The 20,868-nt window shown below is 42.0% G+C and overlaps 1 protein-coding gene across 1 annotated transcript; it reads left to right on the forward strand.

The window, feature by feature from the left end:
- The first annotated feature begins 6,450 nt into the window (after positions 1–6,450).
- Positions 6,451–16,386, forward strand: LOC137747938 (U-box domain-containing protein 14-like). The gene is made up of 3 exons (XM_068488061.1): positions 6,451–6,625; positions 15,099–15,492; positions 15,612–16,386. Exons 1-3 carry the CDS (start codon positions 6,451–6,453, stop codon positions 16,384–16,386), a joined length of 1,344 nt encoding a protein of 447 aa, XP_068344162.1.
- Positions 16,387–20,868: the final 4,482 nt, after the last annotated feature.

Below are 20,868 nucleotides of genomic sequence, written 5' to 3' on the forward strand. Positions count from 1 at the left end.
CAAAGTTGTGTCTAGTGTTCAAAACTGCCCAGATTGTGTTTTTAAGGCAGTTTTGAGTGTTTTGGTGCTGTTTTGAGTCTTTTGGTTTGTTTTGGGGTTTTAAAGTTTAGTTTTGCATTCTTTGAGTCTAGTATGGTGTTTTAAACTTGTTTTTACGTATTTGAGTCAGTTTCCAAGTGATTAACAATCCCTCCTAATCCCCGGTCCAGAACGATCCCTACTTACATTCTTCACTACAATTGATAAAAAGAGGGTTTAATTTGTGTGCATATAATTCTCGCAGCAATGCACCCTAGATTCTAATCACCCATTCACATTTAATCATTCATTCCCATCAGATTTCTAGCATATTCACATGCATTCCATCCTTTAAAACATTGCACATGCACTCCACATGCATTCATCCTAGCTGTCATGTTTCCCCTTTCATCATTCCCTCACATTCTTTAAATCAGCCAACACATGCATCCACCTTTCTCCCATCAGATTTCCAACATTGCACATGCATTCCCCTTACAATTTCAGCCATCCTAGCTGTTTTGCACATGCATTCACTTAACCTAGCTGTCATGTTCCCTCTCCCATCCATTCATCTCCCTATAAAAACCATACACACTTCACACAACATTCATTCACACTCATTCACACACAATTCACTCTTCCATATTCCAGAAATTCGTCAAAACCTCTCCATGCAGCAGCCACCAAAACACTTTTCTCCTCCATTGCAGCCACTCCAACCACTCCCCAAACCATTCACACCATCAAACTATCCTTAGACCTTGTGCTACAACGAAGAGGAAGATAAGAGGGCCTAAACGTTCATACAATTCAAGTTTGAGTTGTTGGAATGTTTAGGTGTTTCTTTGATTTCAATGTTTAATTTCAATACTCTTTGTTTTGTACGAATGAGGAATGGAAGAGAAGAGGGCCTAAACGTTCATACAATTCAAGTTTGAGTTGTTGGAATGTTTAGGTGTTTCTTTGATTCCAATGTTTAAATTCAACTAAACCCCCCTTGCCTAGGGGGGGGGATTCGAAATATATGTTTATGCTTGCATTTTGATTTGATTACTTCTAATTGCGTTTCATAAGTTGTGGATTCAATTTGTTTAACCGTTTGATTGATAACTTATTTATGTATGTTTATTGAGAATGCGCGCTTAATTTTCATGCATGAATATGACGCTAGAATATAAGTGAGTTTCACCTAATAGTTACGAACTTATATTCGCAAGTAGTGGAGGTTGCTTATAAACAATCGCGTTAAACAAATTCTTGGCATAAGTTTCATGCAATCATAGTAACGAATGCCTCGTCAACACTTATAATTTTCATAGAGCGTAATGATTCTTGCTTGTACCTCTTCTATGCATTCATGTTGAGGACTTGTGGGGAATGTTTTGAATTGTCGCATGCATCATCCAATTCAATAACGTTAGGAAGATTTGAAGGTTAATTAGTGCATCACGGTTAACCCGGGGTGTTGAGTTTCATGGTTTATTGAAATGCAATTGGAAATCATTTTATTATGCAAGTATAACATGTATGGAGATGAACCCCTTAGCTAGGTTCCCATCCATTCAATTCCATCAAATTCATCTTTACATTCTGTCTAGTTTATTAACTTCTTTCGTTATTTCAATTCTCGTCAATTTAAAACCCCCCTTTACTTTCTTGTTCTTTAGTGTTTAGACTTTGTTTAGTTTATGTTTTAAAGTGTTTTTATTCAATTTATTTCCCAAAATTCGTCCAAATTCACCAAAGTGCTCAAAACTGCCCAGAAAGTGATTTTAAGGCTGTTTTGAGTGTTTTGGGTGATGTTTGAGTCTTTTGGTTTGTTTTAGTGTTTTAAAGTTTAGTTTTGCATTCTTTGAGTCTAGTATAGTGTTTTATATTGTGTTTTTACGTTTGAATCAAACCATAATCTTAAATTCGTCCAACATTGGGTTTAAGGTCAGAAACTGCCTAGTTAGTGTTTTTAGGCAGTTTTGAGTCTTTTGAACTTGTTTTGAGTCCTTTGAGTCTTTGTGAACGTTTTTAACTTTATTTTACGTTTTTGAGTCAGTTTCCAAGTGATTTGCAATCCCTCCTAATCCCCGGTTAAGAACGATCCCTACTTATACTTATACTACAATTGACAAAAAGAGGGTTTAATTTGTGCGCGTATAAATCTCGCATCAAATTTTGGCGCCGTTGCCGGGGATTAGAAAATTTGCTAATCCCTTGGATTGTTTGTTTCTGTTATGTATTTTAGATTTAGTTTTTTTTATTTTGTGTTTTGTTTGTTGAATTCAAGTACTAGAGAAGAACAACATGACACTTGATAATGCTTCTCTTTTGTCACAGCTCATGGAAAGGTCCCAAATGCAAAGAGTTGATATATTTAATCTTCAATCAAGGAATAACGTGTTTTCCAATACTTACAATTCGGATTGGAGTGATCATTCAAACTCTATGTGGTGGGAACCTCAAAATGCTCAACAAGGAGGATATTGGCAGCCACCACAACCTCATATTCAATATGCCCAACCAAACTCAAGTTCGTCAATAGATTATAATCAAAAGCTTAATGAATTAATTTGTTTGGTGCAGGGCTCACAAAATCAAGACAATGAGGCTCAACAAGAAGGATATTGGCAGCCATATGAGGAGTTCTATTCAACGCCTATGCAGCCACCACAAGGGTTGGACCATTTGGAAATGCAAATTGGGCAGATCGCGGAGTTCGTAGGACAGTTTCGAGACCAAGGCGAACTCCCTAGTTCAACCATTGCAAATCCGAAGGGAGAATTTGAAACTGCCAAGGAAATCATGTTGAGAAGTGACAAGGAGGTTGGAACGGACCCTCAACCATCAAAATCAAATCACAAGGAAGAGGAATACACCCTGATAGGAGCATATTTATGCTACTTAGTTGTGTTGTTTCCTTACACTTAGTGAGTTAATTACTATGTATTTCAGTCTTTTAAAGTATTTTCGTGTGTTTTTAGGTCCTAATGGCAAAAGGAGCAAGAAAGTGCATTTTGAGGCTATTTGGAGCATTTTTGGGCATGGATTGGATAGCTTAATCATGTAGCAATGAGGATGGACGAAATTGAAGACTAGAAGAGCTAGGAAAGGCTACAAATCTGGTGGAAGAAGTTCTACTCCAATGAAGATAAGGAAGAAGCAAGAAACAAGGAACCTTATCCAACCTTATCCAACCTTATCTTATCCTATCCTAGAAACCCTATCCTATCCTATCTCTAACATTATCCTATTCTATCCTATCCAAATCAGATTGGGACCTAAACCTAGCTACTTAGGGAGAATCAATTACACATTTAAACACCTATTTCAGTTTCTAGAAGACTCATCCATACCATTGCCGCAAATCACCATTCCTTGTAGGTTTAGGAATCACAATCCTTTTCCTACTCCTATATCACATGTCCTAGGCCCTTTAGGATTAGGAAATTGATGCGGGGTTGGCTAACAAAGATCAAGATAGAAGCATAAGGGTTGAAACGGGGCTAAAGGTGTTTGGCTAACAAAGAAAGGATAGGGAAAACAAATGTTCTTTAAGCAATAGTGAGCAAAGTATTGAATTAGGCACTTAGAATTCCCTTTAGAACGCAGAAGTCAACTTTGAACACCCAAGGGGAAGTCACACAAAACTTAGGGCCATATTCAAACTTTTTGGGCCCTTTCTTCAACAATCACACTTGTGAGTCCATTCTCACTTATTTTCACTCTTTTTCTTTCTTTTCTTCTTCTTTTTCTCACATATTTTTTTTCTTTTTCCCGTGCCTCCTTTAAGACTTAGGCACATACATACACACAAAAATCCCTTCCCCCACACTTATTTTCTGCAACATATTAATCAAAAGGAATTCATTTAAGTCATGCTCACTATACTTCAAGAACAAGGGTATAGGAAAGTCCTACTCTAGGCTAGGTAAGGGGTGATGTGGTTAGCAAAGAAAATAGGCTAAACGAGGCTCAACGAGGTTAAAACTAATATATACGAAATATGGGAAGTAAGGCTATTTGGCTATGGTGGCAACTACACAACTTCATCTTGATATATGTTATGCAACTCAATGTCATGCTTTGAATGAAACGGATATAAGTTCTAGCATTTAGTTCTATCATGATACAATTGCATTCTAAGTAGCAACCAAGCAAGAAATAATGAGATCATGCAACAACTTTAGAAAACAAAGAATCACAGAAAATAACTCTCCAAAGAAAGTAATGGCTCGAGTCTCACAGGGATGTAGCGTTTGTTTGAGTTCCTTCCTTCAAGCATGTTACAAAAACGAATTTTTCTTTTATGATTGCATGTGAAGTCATACATTATAACCATAACCAAGCATATACCAAGAGTAAATCAAACTTTTCTCTATGTTTATAACTCTTTTTAACAGTCATGCAATTACGAACCAAATCCTTAACATTGTGTTGGAAGGTACCCTAAGACACAAACACACAAAAACGACTCAAAACACTCTTTTTAGGCTTTTCAAAACATGTTTTTCAATTTTTTATGTGATTTTCGGAGTTAAAAAAACAAAACATACTAAAACACTCTAAAACAACTTAAAAACACCTTAAAACATTAAGGAACAACATTTGAAGTAATGGGTGATAAAATCCCACGAATTTGCATTAAATATACTTAGTTACCCTCCCCACACTTAAATCAAACATTGTCCTCAATGTTTTAAGCATAGATTCACACAAAACATAAGTAAACACACAAAAAGCAACTAAACATACTAAACATGGCAGAATGTAACTAACAAAAAGAAGAGTTTAGAGACGCAAATCTGGTTATGGAGTGTAAATTCCATCTTCTCTTTGGTGATTGCATTGAGGCATTGATCTTGGTGATTCCACAGGCTTACTCTTGAACTGGTTTTCTCCCATCGTTGATTTTCCACAGGCTACTCTTGAACTGGGCTGGAGGATTCTTTTGGTCTCCTCCATTCGTTGATTTTCCTTTGTGCTAATCTTGAACTGGGCAGCAGGATTCTTTTTGGTCTCCCCCGAAGGTCTGAGCTTCCTCCTTTTATCTGTTTCTTTGTTCAATCTTTCCAATTCGTATTGAAGAGGGTTAGAGGATAGCTCAGCATATGCAGTTGTTGCTTGTCTCCACATGCTTCAATGTATCATTTTCCCCTGCCTTACTTGCTCCGTTGAAGATGAGTACTCGAGAGCAACGCTAGGTAAGCAATCAGGAATAGATTCCAGGCAGTTGGCTCCAGATCGGAAGACTGACTCCAAGTGCCGGCTAATTGCTTCTTTCACTTTGCCATGCGAGTAAGAACAAGGACAAAGAAAAGGAAAGGGAAAGAGCATGATATTAGATACTTTTGCTTTTGACCTTGATGATATGAGATACCTTTGCTTTTGAAGAAGCGGTGAAAGAATCAGCACATGTATTTGTTGTGCTAGTCTCCACATGCTTCAATCTACTGTTTCCTCCTGGGTCATCTGTACTCCAGGCATCTGGTATCATCTTTGGGGAAGAAGAAAAAATTGAGTATTTCGAAAGGCTTTGCTGGGAGTGCGCCCTCAGAGGTAAGGGAGAGTTGGTCATTTTCTTCAGGTCTGCCTTGCCATAAAAGATGAAGGTCGACATATATAGAGATAATAGCAAGTGGTGGTACTGTTCTTTTACCCTTGTCGACAAACGTTTTGATCCCGCAAGTCCGGCTTTTTGAAATAGTGGCGCCTCTTCGATCTTTGAACGCCTCTTCGATTTCTGAACGACGCCTCTTCGATTTCTGAGCAGGCGCCCCTTCGCTTTCCGAACGACACGTAGTAGTGCGGATGCGGCTCCTTTTGACAAAGCTGCACGCGTTTTCTGAAAAGCAGAGAAAGCGTCGCCGAACTTTGCGCTTGTCGGCTAAAGATGTGTAGTTGCGATGATGGCCTCCATGTGTTTTCTGAAAAGAAGAAATCTTTTGACAAAGTTGAACGCGTCTTCTGAAAAGCCGAGAAAGCGTCGCCAAACTTACGCCGGAAATTCCGGCTTTTTGAATCGGTGGACGCGACGCCATGGCTTTTTATAGAGCTATTGATCACCCCAACATACATACTCTGAAGACTTCCCATTCTTGAACATCGTCTCCGGCCCTTTGAAATTTTAACTCCATCCACCCCTTCTCTTTGAACACTTTTGAAAAAATGGCAAACTCATCGAACCTTAGCTTAGATTTGAGTCTCAGCAGCGATCCGGTTGCGCCCCGTCGAGGTAATGTATGGTGCCCTTCTTTTTTATCTTCTAATGGCCCTCTTACAGGTGAGGACTCCATGATGACGGATGCAACAACAACTACGATAGTAGCTAGGAACCTCCTCACTCCTAGGGATAGTAGGCTGCTTTCAGGACGGTCCGATGAGTTGGCCGTTCAGGAGTCCTTAGCTCTCAGTGTTCAGAGTGCGGGCTCTGTGTCCAACATGGGCCAACGCCTACTTGCCCGCTCCCGTCAAGTTGAATCGTTGATGGCAGAGGTGGAAAATCTCAAGCAAGAGATCAAACAGCTGAAGCTCGAGAATAGAATGCTGCACGTGGTTGCAAACAATTATTCGACGGGCATGAAGAGGAAGCTAGATGAGCTGCAAGAATCTGAAGGTCGGATTCAAAGTGACCGTCAAAGGTTCGTGGCTTATCTCCAGAGGCACCAATTTCCTGGGTCATCCAGCGCTTAGCCAAGTATTGAGGCCTGGAATGCTCTAGCTTCGATTCCTTCCGCTCTGATGCCTCCCGCTTCGATGCCTCCCGCTTCTATGCCTTCCGCTCCTATGCCTTCCGCTTCTAGAGTTGTGCCACGTAGTGGGGCTTCACGTAAACAACCTTTGTGAAGGCTCCATCTTTCTCCATGTTTAGTATCTCTTTTTTTTTTTTTTTTTTTTTTTTTTTTTTTGTTATAAATAAATACAAACGGCATGGAATTGGTCCTTGAATGGAAGGTGATACTTGAAGTGAACCGGCATTGGTTTGAATTCTGGTGTAGGTGCCTGATTCATAAAAAACAGTAAGTTAGTATAAAATGTAATGGAATTTGGAAAAGATAACTTACTTGTTTTGTCCGACAAGAACTCAATGACAAAAACCACTCCTTTGAAAGTTTCAGGGATATTGGACTTGGCCAGATTGCATGTGCTGGTTTCAAGAACGTCCTCTTTGATGAATTCATGACATTCCCTACTTTTCACCTTTGGAAGGGCTTCCAAGATGTCTTTTTCACCTTCTTCTTCCTTGGAAGTCATGAATCTGCAAGGAATAGGGATACTTGTTGGAACGGGGTTAGAACTAATTGGAACAACCTTACTTGAATTAGATGGCGTAGGAGCAATAAGTGCTTCTGGCAAAGGTGCTTCAAATCCTCCCTTCGGATTTACAATGGTTGAACTAGGGAGTTTGCCTTGGTCGCAAAATTGTCCTACGAACTCCGCTATCTGCCCAATTTGCTTTTCCAAGTGGTCCAACCTTTTGTCTTCTTGTCGAGCCTCATTGTCTTGATTTTGTGAGCCCTGCACCAAACAAATTAATTCGTTAAGCTTTTGATTATAATCTATTGACGAACTTAAATTTGGTTGGGCATATTGAATATGAGGTGGCTGCCAATATCCTTCTTGTTGAACATGTTGAGGTTCCCACCACATAGAGTTTGAATGATCACTCCAATCTGAACTGTAAGTATTGGAAAACACGTTATTCCTTGATTGAAGATCAAATATATCAACACTTGCATTTGAGACCTTTCCATGAGCTGTGACAAAAGAGAAGCATTGTCAAGTGCCATGTTGTTCTTTTCTAGTATTTGAATTCAACAAACAAAACACAAATCAAAAACTAAAACTAAAATACATAACAAAAACGAACAATCCAAGAGATTAGCAAATTTGCTAATCCCCGGCAACGGCGCCAAAATTTGATGCGTGATTTATAAGCACACAAATTAAACCCTCTTTTCGTCAAATTGTAGTATATGTATAAGTAGGGATCGTTCTAGACCGGGGATTAGGAGGGATTGTTAACCACTTGGATTTGACTCAAAAACGTAAAATAACAATATGAAACACTATACTAGACTCAAAGAATGCAAAACTAAACTTTAAAACACTAAGACAAACCAAAAGACTCAAAACAACACAAACACACTCAAATCTGCCTAAAAACCACTTTCTGGGCAGATTTGAGCACAAACACAAATTTGGACGAAATTAAGTAATAACTTGACTCAAGAACGTAAAAACACAATATAAAACACTAAACTAACTCAAAGAATGTAAAACTAAACACTTAAAACATTAAAACAAACCAAAAGACTCAAACATCACCCAAAACACTCAAAACTGCCTTAAAAACACTTTCTGGGCAGTTTTGAGCACTTTGGTGAATTTGGACGAATTTGTGTAATAAATTGAATCAAAACTCTTAGAAACATAAACTAAGACACTTTCTAACTAAATTGGACAATAAAGTAAAGGGGGATTGAGTTTTGGACGAAATTAAACTAAATGCACAGATTCTAATTAAAACAGATTGTAAAAACAAAATTGATGAAATGGAATGAATGGAAGCTAGCCAAGGGGTTCATCTCCATAGATGTTATACTTGCATAATAAAATGATTACCAATTGCATTTCAATAAACCATAAATTCTCAACGCTCCAAGTTAATTAGGTCCGCTTAAATTAACTTTCAAATTTCCCTAGATTCATTGGATTGAATGGAATACGCATTACAACCAAATTATTCCTAATCAAAGTCCCTAACTATGGAATACGCATGATAGAGACATTCAACAAAGATCATTAAGTTCAACGGAAATCATAAGTGTTGACGAGGCATTCGTTACTATGGAATACGCATGAAACTTATGCCAAGAATTCGTTTAACGCGATTGTTTATAAGCAACCTCCACTACTTGTGAATATAAGTTCATAACTATTAGGTGAAACTCACTTATATTCTAGCGTCATATTCATGCATGAAAATTAAGCGTGCACTCTCAATAAACATACATAAATAAGTTATCAATCAAACGGTTAAACAAATTGAATCCACAACTTATGAAACGCAATTAGAAGTAATCAAATCAAAATGCAAGCATAAACATATATTTCGAATTCCCCCCTAGCTAAAGGGGGTTTAGTTCCTCATGATTACAACAAACTTAAAGAGTAATAACAAAGTAAACATTGAAAACAAGAATGAAGAACACCTAAAAATCCCAACAACTCAATCTTGAATTGTATGAAAGTTTAGGCTTCTTCTCCTCTAGTTGCTGCAACATAAGGGGTTTTGGTGAGTTTTGGGGGTTATGGATGATGTAGAATGATGTGTTTAGGGTAGGGATGGATGTAGGGGAAGGCAAGGAGTGTTTTTGGGCAGAAAATATGAAGAATGGTGAAGTATGGTAGTGTTAGAGAGGGGGAATGAATTTCTGGCGTGAATGAATGTGTATGAGAGATGGTTTTCTGAATATGGAAGAGTGTGTGAATGAGTGGATGGACTTTGTGAAGGGCACGGCCCCAAGGGACCAATTTCTGTTGTGAAATGAATTGTGTATGAATGAGTGTGAATGAATGAGTATTTATAGGTGAAATGGGGGGAACATGACAGCTAGGTTGCATGTGCACATGTTGGTTGAATGATTATGAGTGCATGTGGCTGAAAGAGCATGTGGAATGGCTGGAAATGCAAGGAGAAGGCTTGTGCACGGTTTTGGGAGAGAATGGGAGTGCAAGTGGCTGAAATGTTAGAGGAACAAGTGCATGTGGCTGCATTGTGGTGCAATGATGGAGGAACAATCTGAAAATGCAAGGTATGGCTGGAATGATTGTGTTTGTTTGAATGTGCATGTGATTAAATTAAAGGATGCAAAGTAAATAAATAATGAATGCATGTGTTGAATTATGAAGATGCATGTGCAATGAAGTGGAATGACAATCTGAAATGGGATAGGTACCCACGGCAATGATGATTTCTGGTGGTGTTTTGGGTGCATGTGGAATGAATGATTTCTTGGTGAGTGGATGCATGTGTTGATTAAAGGGGGAATGCAAAGGAAAAGCTAGAAATGCATGTGGAGTGGCTGCAAGGTGAATGAATAAAGAAATGGGAAAGCATGTGCAAGGTTTTGGTGTGAATGATTGAATGTGCATGTGGCTGCAATGGAGGAGGAATCCTTCAATTTCGTCCATCCTCTTGGCTCCAAGCATATGATATCCATTCCAATCTCTAATTTGCTCCAAAAGGCTTTGTCAATACTTATGATTTTCATAGAACGTAATGATCTTTGATTGTATCTCTATTATGATGTCATGTAGGGGACTTTGAAGAATGCTTTGGGTTGTCGTATGATGTCATCCAATCCAATAACTTAAGAAAAATCTGAGGGTTAATTAGTGATGTCACGGTTAATCTGGGGTGTTGAGGTTCATGGTTTATCAAAAAGCAACTGGAAATCAATTTGTATGCAAGTGTGTCATGTGTGGAGAAGAACCCTCTAGCTAGCTAATCACCCATCCATATTCCCCAAATTCGTTCATAACTTTTGTAGACATCGAAATTTCGGTGAAATGAATGTTAACCAATAATTAAAATTTCAACGCTCACGTGTCACATAAATTTTACATGTAGCATGTGACTCAACGAAAAATCGAAATAAATTGGAAAGGTCATCAAATATGACACGTGTCAATATCTGGCAGAAATGATTTATTTCATCTGATTATTTAAATCCAAAAAATCAAGTTTTGGAATTCTATAAATAGGAGGCCAAGGCATTCATTTCAAGGGGGGAAGAAGAAGGAAAAAAGGAGAAGAAAGGAAGAAGAAGAAAGAAAGAAGGGAATTTACATCACACCAAAACCTTGAAACCTTGAAACTCTAAAGCTCTCAAGCAAATCCCGAAGGATCAAAAAAACACTCTTCGTTCTTCGTCAAATCCTCCTTCAAGGTCAAGCCCCGACGGCCCTTGAAGAACTTCCACCGACTCAAGATCAAGCCCCGACGGCCCCTTGAAGAAAGTGTTCATCATCCGTTCGTCCTAAGATCAAGCCCCAACGACCCTTTGGATCAACAACCTCAACAAATCCACACATCCAATCGTTCTTCAAGATTAAGCCCAAAAGCCTTGAAGATCCGTTCATCCATCAACATTCAAGATCAAGCCCAAAAGCCCTTGAAGAAATCCACACAACCATTATTCAAGATCAAGCCCCGACGGCCCCTTGAAGAAAGTATTCATCGTTCATCATCCGTTCGTCCTAAGATCAAGCCCCAACGGCCCTTTGGATCAACAACCTCAACAAATCCACACATCCAATCAGTCTTCAAGATTAGGCCCAAAAGCCCTTGAAGATCCGCTCATCCATCAACCCTCAAGATCAAGCCCCGACGGCCCCTTGAAGAAATCCATACACCCAGTCTTCAAGATTAGGCCCAAAAGCCCTTGAAGATCCGCTCATCCATCAACCTTCAAGATCAAGCCCAAAAGCCCTCGAAGATCCGTTCATCAACTGTTCATCCCTAGATCAAGCCCCGACGGCCCTTTGGATCAACAGCTCATCCACAAATCTACACCCTACGAAGATAGAATCAGAGGATCAAATTACAAAGAGATTGTAACCCCAAAAATCATTAAACACAAAATATATTTTGTGCACGTATTCTTGTTTCTTGTTTCAGGAATTTTTCGTGTTTACAAATTTGGCACGCCCAGTGGGACCATCTCTACCTCTCATCTCTGTCTCCGTTCAAGATATTCAAGCACAGTCCATGGCTTCAAACAAAGAACAAGTCATGACTATCGGCGCTACCTCCATTGAAAAACAGCTGGTTCAGATGAAGGAAACAATTGCAAGGCTGATAAAGACTGCAGAGGAGAAAAACTTGCAAACCGCCGGACTCATCAACCGTCTGGAGGCACAGCATGGCGTCAAAGTGAAACCAAGCTCTCTTCCAACTAAGAGGACCGAAGAAGGCTTCAACCCAAATGCCTACGAACTCATGTCAAAGGCTAGGCATGACTATGCTTCCTCTTCAAATCTTGGAAAGAAGGTTTCAAACACCGTCAACGACAAAGATCGCGACCTCACCGAGACTCAAAAGAAGTTGAAGGAGCATGATTATGGAGTTGACAACAACAAGGCTGGACTTGGCTTCACACCAAATGCACCCGTGAAGATTTCAAGCAAAGTGAAGAAAGCTAGCGCTCAACACATCAGCGTGAGCATTGAACCAGACCAAGAAGAGCCTAAACCCTCCCCTCGGACGTCGGTCTTCAATAGGATGAGCCATTCAAGCTCCAGAACTTCAGTGCTTAATCGCATTGGTGGTCAAGACCGAACCTCTGTCTTCAAGAGGCTTAACGCGCCGACATCCCAAAGCTCTGTTTTTGAAAGGTTGTTAAAACCTAAGAAACAAAGCAACACATTTATCTCTCCTCTGCGACGATCTGCTTCAGAAAGATTTAAAGATAATGGTAAGCCTTTTGGAAAGAGGAAGACAACCCCAAAAGGAGAAAAGCTCGATGGGTTAGGAGAAAAAGACGACGCTCGAAGCTTGATTCCTTCAAGGATGGAGCGCCAAGCAATCCTAGAGGTCGACACAAAAGGACCACTGAAGGTAAGGAGGCGCATCATCGTCCACACTGGCAAATCTTCATGCCAACAAACCCAAGAGAACAGCACTGAAGAAGAGATCCAAGATGTTTTCTACATCACGGTTCAAGAAGGAAAAGAAGACGAAAGCCCGAGGAAATACTCAGAGTCCCTACTTTCCGACCCCGATCCAAGCGGCAGTACAACCATGCAAGTCATGACCACTGGAGCAACTTCAATCGAGGAGCAGCTAGCTCAGATGAATGAAGCAATCGCAAAGCTCACACAGACTGTGGAAGAGAAGGACTTGCAGATTGCCGCACTTGTCAACCAACTAGATGCGCTGCCCGACGTGAAAGTCGACCCAAATATTGGCCTATTAAAGAAAGAAGACGACGAAGAAGAGGAGCCACCAGCGGAGAAAGTTGAAGAGAAGCCGAAGCTAGACCAAGCAACGGCATCCATGGGATCTCTCTCTATCCAGCAGCTACAGGAGATGATCGCAAACACTATCAAGACACAGTACGAAGGAAGCTCGCATGACTCCGTACTATACTCAAAGCCTTACTCCAAGAAGATTGATGCTTTGAAGATGCCAAGGGGTTATCAGCCCCCAAAATTCATGCAGTTCGATGGAAAAGGCAACCCGAAGCAACATGTCGCCCATTTCATTGAAACTTGCAACAATGCTGGGACAGAGGGAGACTACCTCGTCAAACAGTTCGTGCGTTCGCTGAAAAGTAACGCTTTTGACTGGTACACTGACCTCGAACCTGAGTCTATCAACAGTTGGGACCAGCTAGAAAGGGAATTCCTCAACCGTTTCTACAGCACTCGTCGTACTGTAAGCATGCTAGAGCTGACCAGTACGAAACAGTGGAGAGATGAACCTGTCATCAACTACATAAATAGATGGCGCTCTTTAAGTCTGGATTGTAAAGATCGGCTTTCTGAAACCTCTGCCATTGAGATGTGCGTTCAAGGCATGCAGTGGGGACTACACTACATCCTTCAAGGCATCAAACCACGAACATTTGAGGAGTTAGCCACCCGCGCCCATGATATGGAGTTAAGCATCACCCGTCATGGGAAGAAAGAACAGATCGCCGACTACAAGAATGACAAAGTTTTGGGGCCAAAGGTAGATAAGGCTGCGTGGAAACCCACCAAGGAAGCAATGACGCTCAACACAACTCCAGTCAAAACCCATACACGAGGCAAAGCGATTCAAACCGAAGCTTTTCGTGATCAAGAGATACGTAGACGCACTTTGAAGGAGCTTGAGGAGAAGACTTATCCATTCCCCGACTCTGACGTGGTTGCCATGTTAGATGACTTGCTTGACAAAAAGGTGATCGACCTACCTGAGTGCAGACGGCCGGAAGAGATGAACCGTACTGACAGTCCAAGGTACTGCAAATTCCACCGCTTCATTAGTCATCCGACGGAAAAGTGCTTTGTGCTAAAAGATCTCATCATGAAGTTGGCTCAGAAAGGGATCATCGAGCTAGATCTTAATGATGTGGTGAAATCAAACTATACCTCCGTCACTTCTGGCTCTTTGAACTCAAAATCTTCACCTCAACCGCTGGGGGCATGCTCCAAAACCATGTCAGTCAAGTCAAGTGAAGTTGAAGGATGGACTTATGTCACTCCAAAGAAAATGCACAAGAAACATAGGTCTCCTCCACAAGTTCACCAATCGGAAAAGAGGCAAAGCAGCTACCGTCAACCTTCAAAGCTACATGAAAATGTTGAGGATGATGAAATTATGACACAAAGATCGCCCGTTGCCATCACAATGCGCGATTTCTTCCCCGAAAACTTCTTCAATCACTCAGTCAAGACTCCTTGCTATGAAGATTGCAAGGAATGCCTCTCTAAGATCGTTTGACAAATTCAAAAAAACGCTCCTCGTTCGCACGAGCCTAAAAGGCGACAACCAAAGCTCCTTGTCCGCACGAGCATAAAAGGCGACAACAAACGCTCCTTGCTTGCATGAGCTGAAACTGCAAATGGCACCAAAATGCTCCTGGCCCGCAAGAGCATAAACTGTGTACGGCAAAATCATCATCAAAACCATCACTCATTTGAACTACGTTATGACTTGATCTCTTCTTTGGAAGAGTACGTAGGCAACTTGAAACTTCAAAACTTCAAGTACAGTCACATCAAAATAAATAAATAAATATTTCATTAAAGAAAGTCAATTTTATTACAAAAGAAAAGAAAAAAAAATACATATGTTACTATGTATTAAAAAAAATATATACATATTCTCTACTATAAAAAAAAAAAAGAGAAAGCAAAATGTCGACAAGCTCAAAATGGTGGGCTGGATTGTTGTGTTGAGGACGAAGGCCCATATACCCAAAAGAACCGGCGACCTCCACACTCTCTCTCTACTCAAAAGAAACCACCTGAATCCTTTCGCCGTCGATCTCAGCGACAAGAGCGCCACCGACGTTCTTATCATACCCGAAGACCAGGAGTCCACGTGGACGTTACCGACAACGACGGCGAGATCCACACCAACCGGGAGGAGACTCTCTACGGCATCTTCCACCGTCTGATTGTTGAGATCCTCTTCCCCGGCTCCACCAGTGCCGGTGCTGCTGCTCCGCTGTTTCAACGGATCAAAACCTCTCTAGCCAAGAACGGTCCGCTGCTTCACGAAGCTTCCAGAAACAGTGGGCGAAACGTTCTTCTCTGGACTCGGAGGGGGAGCCCTCTCCGTGCACTGCTAGTCATCTCTGTTGGCACGATTACTCTTCTTGCCTTGACAGGGTTGCTTGTCTTCACGCTTTTCTTTGCGGCAGCAACTTTCAATGCCGTTGCTATCTCTCTCCTACTTTCTCTCGCAGCAGGAAAACCTCAAGGCCCGTGACAAAACAGCCACCAAATCCGAATCAGAACCCGAATCGGACCCCAAACTTCGCCGATTCGATTAGTTTTCGGTGACGGTTTTATTTATTGAAGTCTGAGAAATTTCGGAATTTCAGATATGGAGATGGAAAATCCAGCGATAGATCCGGTGAGTTCCCGACGACATCGTCCCAGAGCCGGCAGCTTCTGATTGCCTACGCTTTCGACAACTCCGACGATATGATTCAACAGCTCGTCGCCGTGCTCGAGGCCGGTTCGACTGAGGAGCAGAAGCAGGCGGCGATGGAAATCAGGCTCCTCGCCAAGAACAAATCTGAAAATCGGCTCAAAATTGCCCGAAACGGTGCGATTAAGCCGTTGCTTTCGCTCCTATCGTCGTCTGATCTCCAGCTCCAGGAGTACGGCGTCACCGCGATTCTCAACCTCTTGCTGTGCGACGAGAATAAGGAGCTCATCGCTTCATCGGGAGCGATCAAGCCGCTGGTTCGGTCGCTCGAGACGGGAACCGCCACAGCGAAAGAGAACGCCGCCTGCGCTCTGTTCCGCCTCTCGCAAATCGAAGAGAACAAAGCCGCAATCGGACGGTCGGGAGCGATTCCGCTTCTGGTGAACCTTCTGGAGTGTGGAGGCTTTGGTGGGAAGAAGGACGCGTCGATGGCTTTGTACTCGCTGTGCTCCGTCAAAGAGAACAAGATTAAAGTCGTCGAGTCAGGAATCATGAAGCCGCTTGTGGAACTGATGGCGGACTTCGGGTCGAACATGGTGGACAAGTCGGCGTACGTGCTGAGCGTCCTCGTGTCGGTGCCGGAGGCTCGCGCAGCGTTGGTGGAGGAAGGCGGGATTCCGGTACTGGTGGAGATTCTAGAGGCAATGGATGGAGAACACAAATGAAGGACTCGTCAAGAATCTTCCCTGCCTGGATCACGATGACGTCGTCGTAGGGGTGCCCCACTTCGCCGATGGCAGAGTTGCTGGTGTCAAGACTTGGGATAGAGACGTCTTTCCAGGTAGAGTGGCAGACTGTGCAACAGCATCTGAGCTAATGACAAGAGGCTAAAGTTGTTTGAGTTTGTGAGACTCGGTCAAGTTCCTGAATGTGTTGAAACTGTCGGAGGAATGACGTGCATGATGTGGGCATGTTTCTTCTTTCTGAAGGTTGCAAAGGTCTACAGTCAGCGAGATTCGATGGGTTCTCCAAAGTCAGTGACCGCCTTTAAACAACTAGCTGGTCGAGAAGATCGACGCTTTGTACTACCTCCAAACAGCAGCTCCAGCTCGCCCAAAGCCTTCGTGCTCTCCGTCCAAACTTCACGGCCGTGCCCTCCATTGCTGAAGCTCCCCTACTTTCAAACCTGCTCATCGCCCAGCGTTGCACCTCTGCTGCAACACCTTCACTTCCCCTGCACAACCTCAAGCTGCTGCACCAACTCAGCAGACTTCCCAAGGTGGTGGTTATGATTACTATGGTCAGCCAGCACCTGTGCAGCCAAGATACCCGCATTCTCAAGCTCCTCACTCCGGCCACCATGATCAAAATCAACGAAGAGCTTCATTGACCGCTGTCAAACGACTAGCCGGTCTTCAAACTCGACGCCTTACACTCTGCTTCAAGCTCTGGCTGCTTCTGCACCTCCGCCATGGCTGCTGCCTTTGAATGTGATTGACAAAATCAAAGTTTGTCAACTCACACCCAAAGACTTTCTCCATCTTCTTGCCTCTGCTGCTGCATTTGAATTGGAGAAGAACTTCAACGACCACTGTCAAACGACTAGCCGATCGTGAAGCTCGACGCTTTGCACTACTCCAAGCTCCTCTGCATTTCCTCCCTGCAGGGAATATTTATATAAAAAAATATTATTAAAAAAAAAAAAGGGATCTATCTTGGTGGATCAGTACCACCGAAAGCAAAGAAAAAAATATAATAAAAAAAAAAGGCTATTTAACTTACTTAAACCAACGGGTGTTTAAAAAAAAAAAAAAAAAAAAAAAAAAAAAAAAAAAACATTTTCCTGTTTTTCCTCCCAAAACAAGGAAAGATGTTTCTCCTTTTCTTCCTTTATAATTTTTTATAGCCAAAAGCATTTGCAAGTTGTTGTCTAGCTGAAAGCATAGTCAAGTTGGCCATTATCCAACATATAAAAAAAAAAAAAAAAAAAAATCTTGGTGATATATATGTTTTATCTGTATTTAGCACAATACACTGAATAAAATAAAACATGTCCATTAATCTCCAAGAAATTACAAGTGTGTACAAAAAAAAAAAAAAAAAAAAAAAAAAAAGATGGAGCTTTCACAAAGGATGTTCACGTGAAGCCCCATTACTTGGCAAAACTCTAGAAGCGGAAGGCATCGGAGCGGGAGGCATTGAAGCTAGAGCATTCCAGGCCTCAATACTTGGCCAAACGCTGGAAGACCCAGGAAAAAGGTGCCTCTGGAGGAAAGACGAAAACCTTTGACGGTCACTTTGAATCCGACCTTCAGACTCTTGCAGCTCATCAAGCTTCCTCTTCATGCCCGTCGAATAGTTGTTTGCAAGCACGTGCAAACTTCTATTCTCGTACTTCAGCTGCTTGATCTCTTGCTTGAGACTTTCCACCTCTGCCATCAACGATTCAACCTGAAGGGAGCGAGCAAGTAGGCGTTGGCCCATGTTGGACACAGAGCCTGCACACTGAACGCTGAGAGCGAGGGACTCTTGAACGGCCAACTCATCGGACCGTCCTGACAGCAGCCTACTATCTTTTGGAGTGAGGAGGTTCCTAGCTACTATTGTAGCTGTTGTGGCGTCCTGCATCACGGAGTCTTCACCTGTAAGAGGACCGTTAGAAGATAAAAAAGAAGGGCGCCATACATTACCTTGACCGGGTGCAACCGGATCGCTGCTGAGACTCAAATCTAAGCAAAGGTTCGATGAGTTAGTCATTTTTTTCAAAAGTGTTCAGAGAGAATGGGTGGATGAAGATAATTCTCAAAAGGCCGGAGACGATTTTCAAGAATGGGCAATTTTCAGAGTGTGTATGTTGGAGTGATCGATACCTCTGTAAAAAGCCAAGCGACACGACCACCGATTCAAAAATCCGGATTTTCCTGCGTGAAGTTCGGCGACGCGTTCGCGGCTTTTCAGAAAACGAGTTCAACTTTGTCAAAAGATATCTGACAAAGTCGAGAACACGTGGAGGCCATCATCGCAACTACACGTCTTTAGCCGACAAGCGCAAAGTTCGGCGACGCTTTCTCTGCTTTTCAGAAAAAACGCGTGCAACTTTGTCAAAAGTGGCGCTCGTTCAGAAATCGAAGAGGCGTCGTTCAGATATCGAAGAGACGTTTGTCGACAAGGGTAAAAGAACGGTACCACCACTTGCTATTAAGAAATCCCTATATGTGTCGACCTTCGTCTCTTATGGCAAGGCAGACCTGAAGAAAATGCCCAACTCTTCCTCACCTCTGAGGGCGCACTCCCAGCAAAGCCTCTCGAAATACACAATTCTTCTTCTTCCTTTGAGAAAACCTATTCAACCTTTGAAGATACCAGATGCCTGGAGTACAGATGACCCAGGAGGAAACGATAGATTGAAGCATGTGCTGATTCATTCACCGCTTCTTCAAAAGCAAAGGTATCTCATATCATCAAGGGCGAAAGCAAAGGTATCTCATATCATGCTTTTTCCCTATCTTTTCCTTTGCCCTTGTTCTCACCTGCCAAGACAAGGACAGAGAAAGTAATATGTCGGAACCTCCACTCAAACCAGTTGCCACCAAGAAGTGAAGCACCATTTAAATGCAAAGGTTGCATTCAACTCCTGCATCAGAGGACAAATACTACAAGAGAAGATGCTAAACCTGCATAAGGAAATACCACTTCTGCAAAGGGGAGCAAGTAAGACAAGTGAAAATGATACATCGAAGCATGTGGAGACAAGCACAACAAATATATGTGCTGATTCATTCACTGCTTCTTCGAAAGCAAAGGTATCTCATATCATGCTTTTTCCCTATCTTTTCCTTTGTCCTTGTTCTTACTCGCATGGCAAAGTGAAAGAGAGCAGTCAGCGGCACTTGGAGTCGGTCTTCCGATCTGGAACCGACTACCTGGAATCTATTCCTGATTGCTTACCTAGTATTGCTCTCGAGTAGTCATCTTCAACGGTTGATACACTGCCAGAGAAGGGACAAGGAAACTTCAATCTTTCCAACCCTCTTCAATACGAATTGGAAAGATTGAACAAAGAAACAGGTCAGCACCTCCACCTTGTACTTGCCTGCCATATCCTGAAACCGCTCGTAGACCTTCGGGGGGAGACCAAAAGAATCCTGCTGCCCAGTTCAAGAGTAGCACAAAGGAAAATCAACGAGCGGAGGAGACAAGAAGAATCCTCCAGCCCAGTTCAAGATCAAGCCTCAATGGCCCTTGAAGAAATCACAAGTCCGATTCAAAATCAAGTGTTCACCACCCTTGAATCAAATTCAACTCCAGATAAAAGGAGTAAGTTCAGACCTTCGGAGGAGACCAAAAGAATCTTCCAGCCCAGTTCAAGATTAAACTTGTGGAAAATCAACGATTGGAGGAAACCAGAAAATCTTCCAGTCGAACTCAAGATCAAGCCTCGATGGCCCTTGAAGAAATTTCCAGCTCAATTCAAGATCAAGCCTCGACGGCCCTTGGGTTGACATCTACATTAAGGGACTTCAAAACGCATCTTCTACACGTGACAAGCACATGTCAACGACGCGCCTTGAAGTGGGGGCATTTGTAGACATCGAAATTTCGGTGAAATGAATGTTAACCAATAATTAAAATTTCAACGCTCACGTGTCACATAAATTTTACATGTAGCATGTGACTCAACGAAAAATCGAAATAAATTGGAAAGGTCATCAAATATGACACGTGTCAATATCTGGCAGAAATGATTTATTTCATCTGATTATTTAAATCCAAAAAATCAAGTTTTGGAATTCTATAAATAGGAGGCCAAGGCATTCATTTCAAGGGGGGAAGAAGAAGGAAAAAAGGAGAAGAAAGGAAGAAGAAGAAAGAAAGAAGGGAATTTACATCACACCAAAACCTTGAAACCTTGAAACTCTAAAGCTCTCAAGCAAATCCCGAAGGATCAAAAAAACACTCTTCGTTCTTCGTCAAATCCTCCTTCAAGGTCAAGCCCCGACGGCCCTTGAAGAACTTCCACCGACTCAAGATCAAGCCCCGACGGCCCCTTGAAGAAAGTGTTCATCATCCGTTCGTCCTAAGATCAAGCCCCAACGGCCCTTTGGATCAACAACCTCAACAAATCCACACATCCAATCGTTCTTCAAGATTAAGCCCAAAAGCCTTGAAGATCCGTTCATCCATCAACATTCAAGATCAAGCCCAAA

Source organism: Pyrus communis, chromosome 10, assembly GCF_963583255.1.
Source record: "Pyrus communis chromosome 10, drPyrComm1.1, whole genome shotgun sequence".
Classification (NCBI taxonomy): domain Eukaryota; kingdom Viridiplantae; phylum Streptophyta; class Magnoliopsida; order Rosales; family Rosaceae; genus Pyrus; species Pyrus communis.

Bases quoted from the DNA above. Each gene is read 5' to 3' on its own strand.
- LOC137747938 (XM_068488061.1), top strand. From the start codon at position 6,451: ATGGGCCAACGCCTACTTGCCCGCTCCCGTCAAGTTGAATCGTTGATG. The intron at 6,626-15,098 runs GTCGGATTCAAA...CCCGAAGACCAG, and splicing joins TGAGCTGCAAGAATCTGAAG to GAGTCCACGTGGACGTTACC. The intron at 15,493-15,611 runs GTGACAAAACAG...TCGGAATTTCAG, and splicing joins GCAGGAAAACCTCAAGGCCC to ATATGGAGATGGAAAATCCA.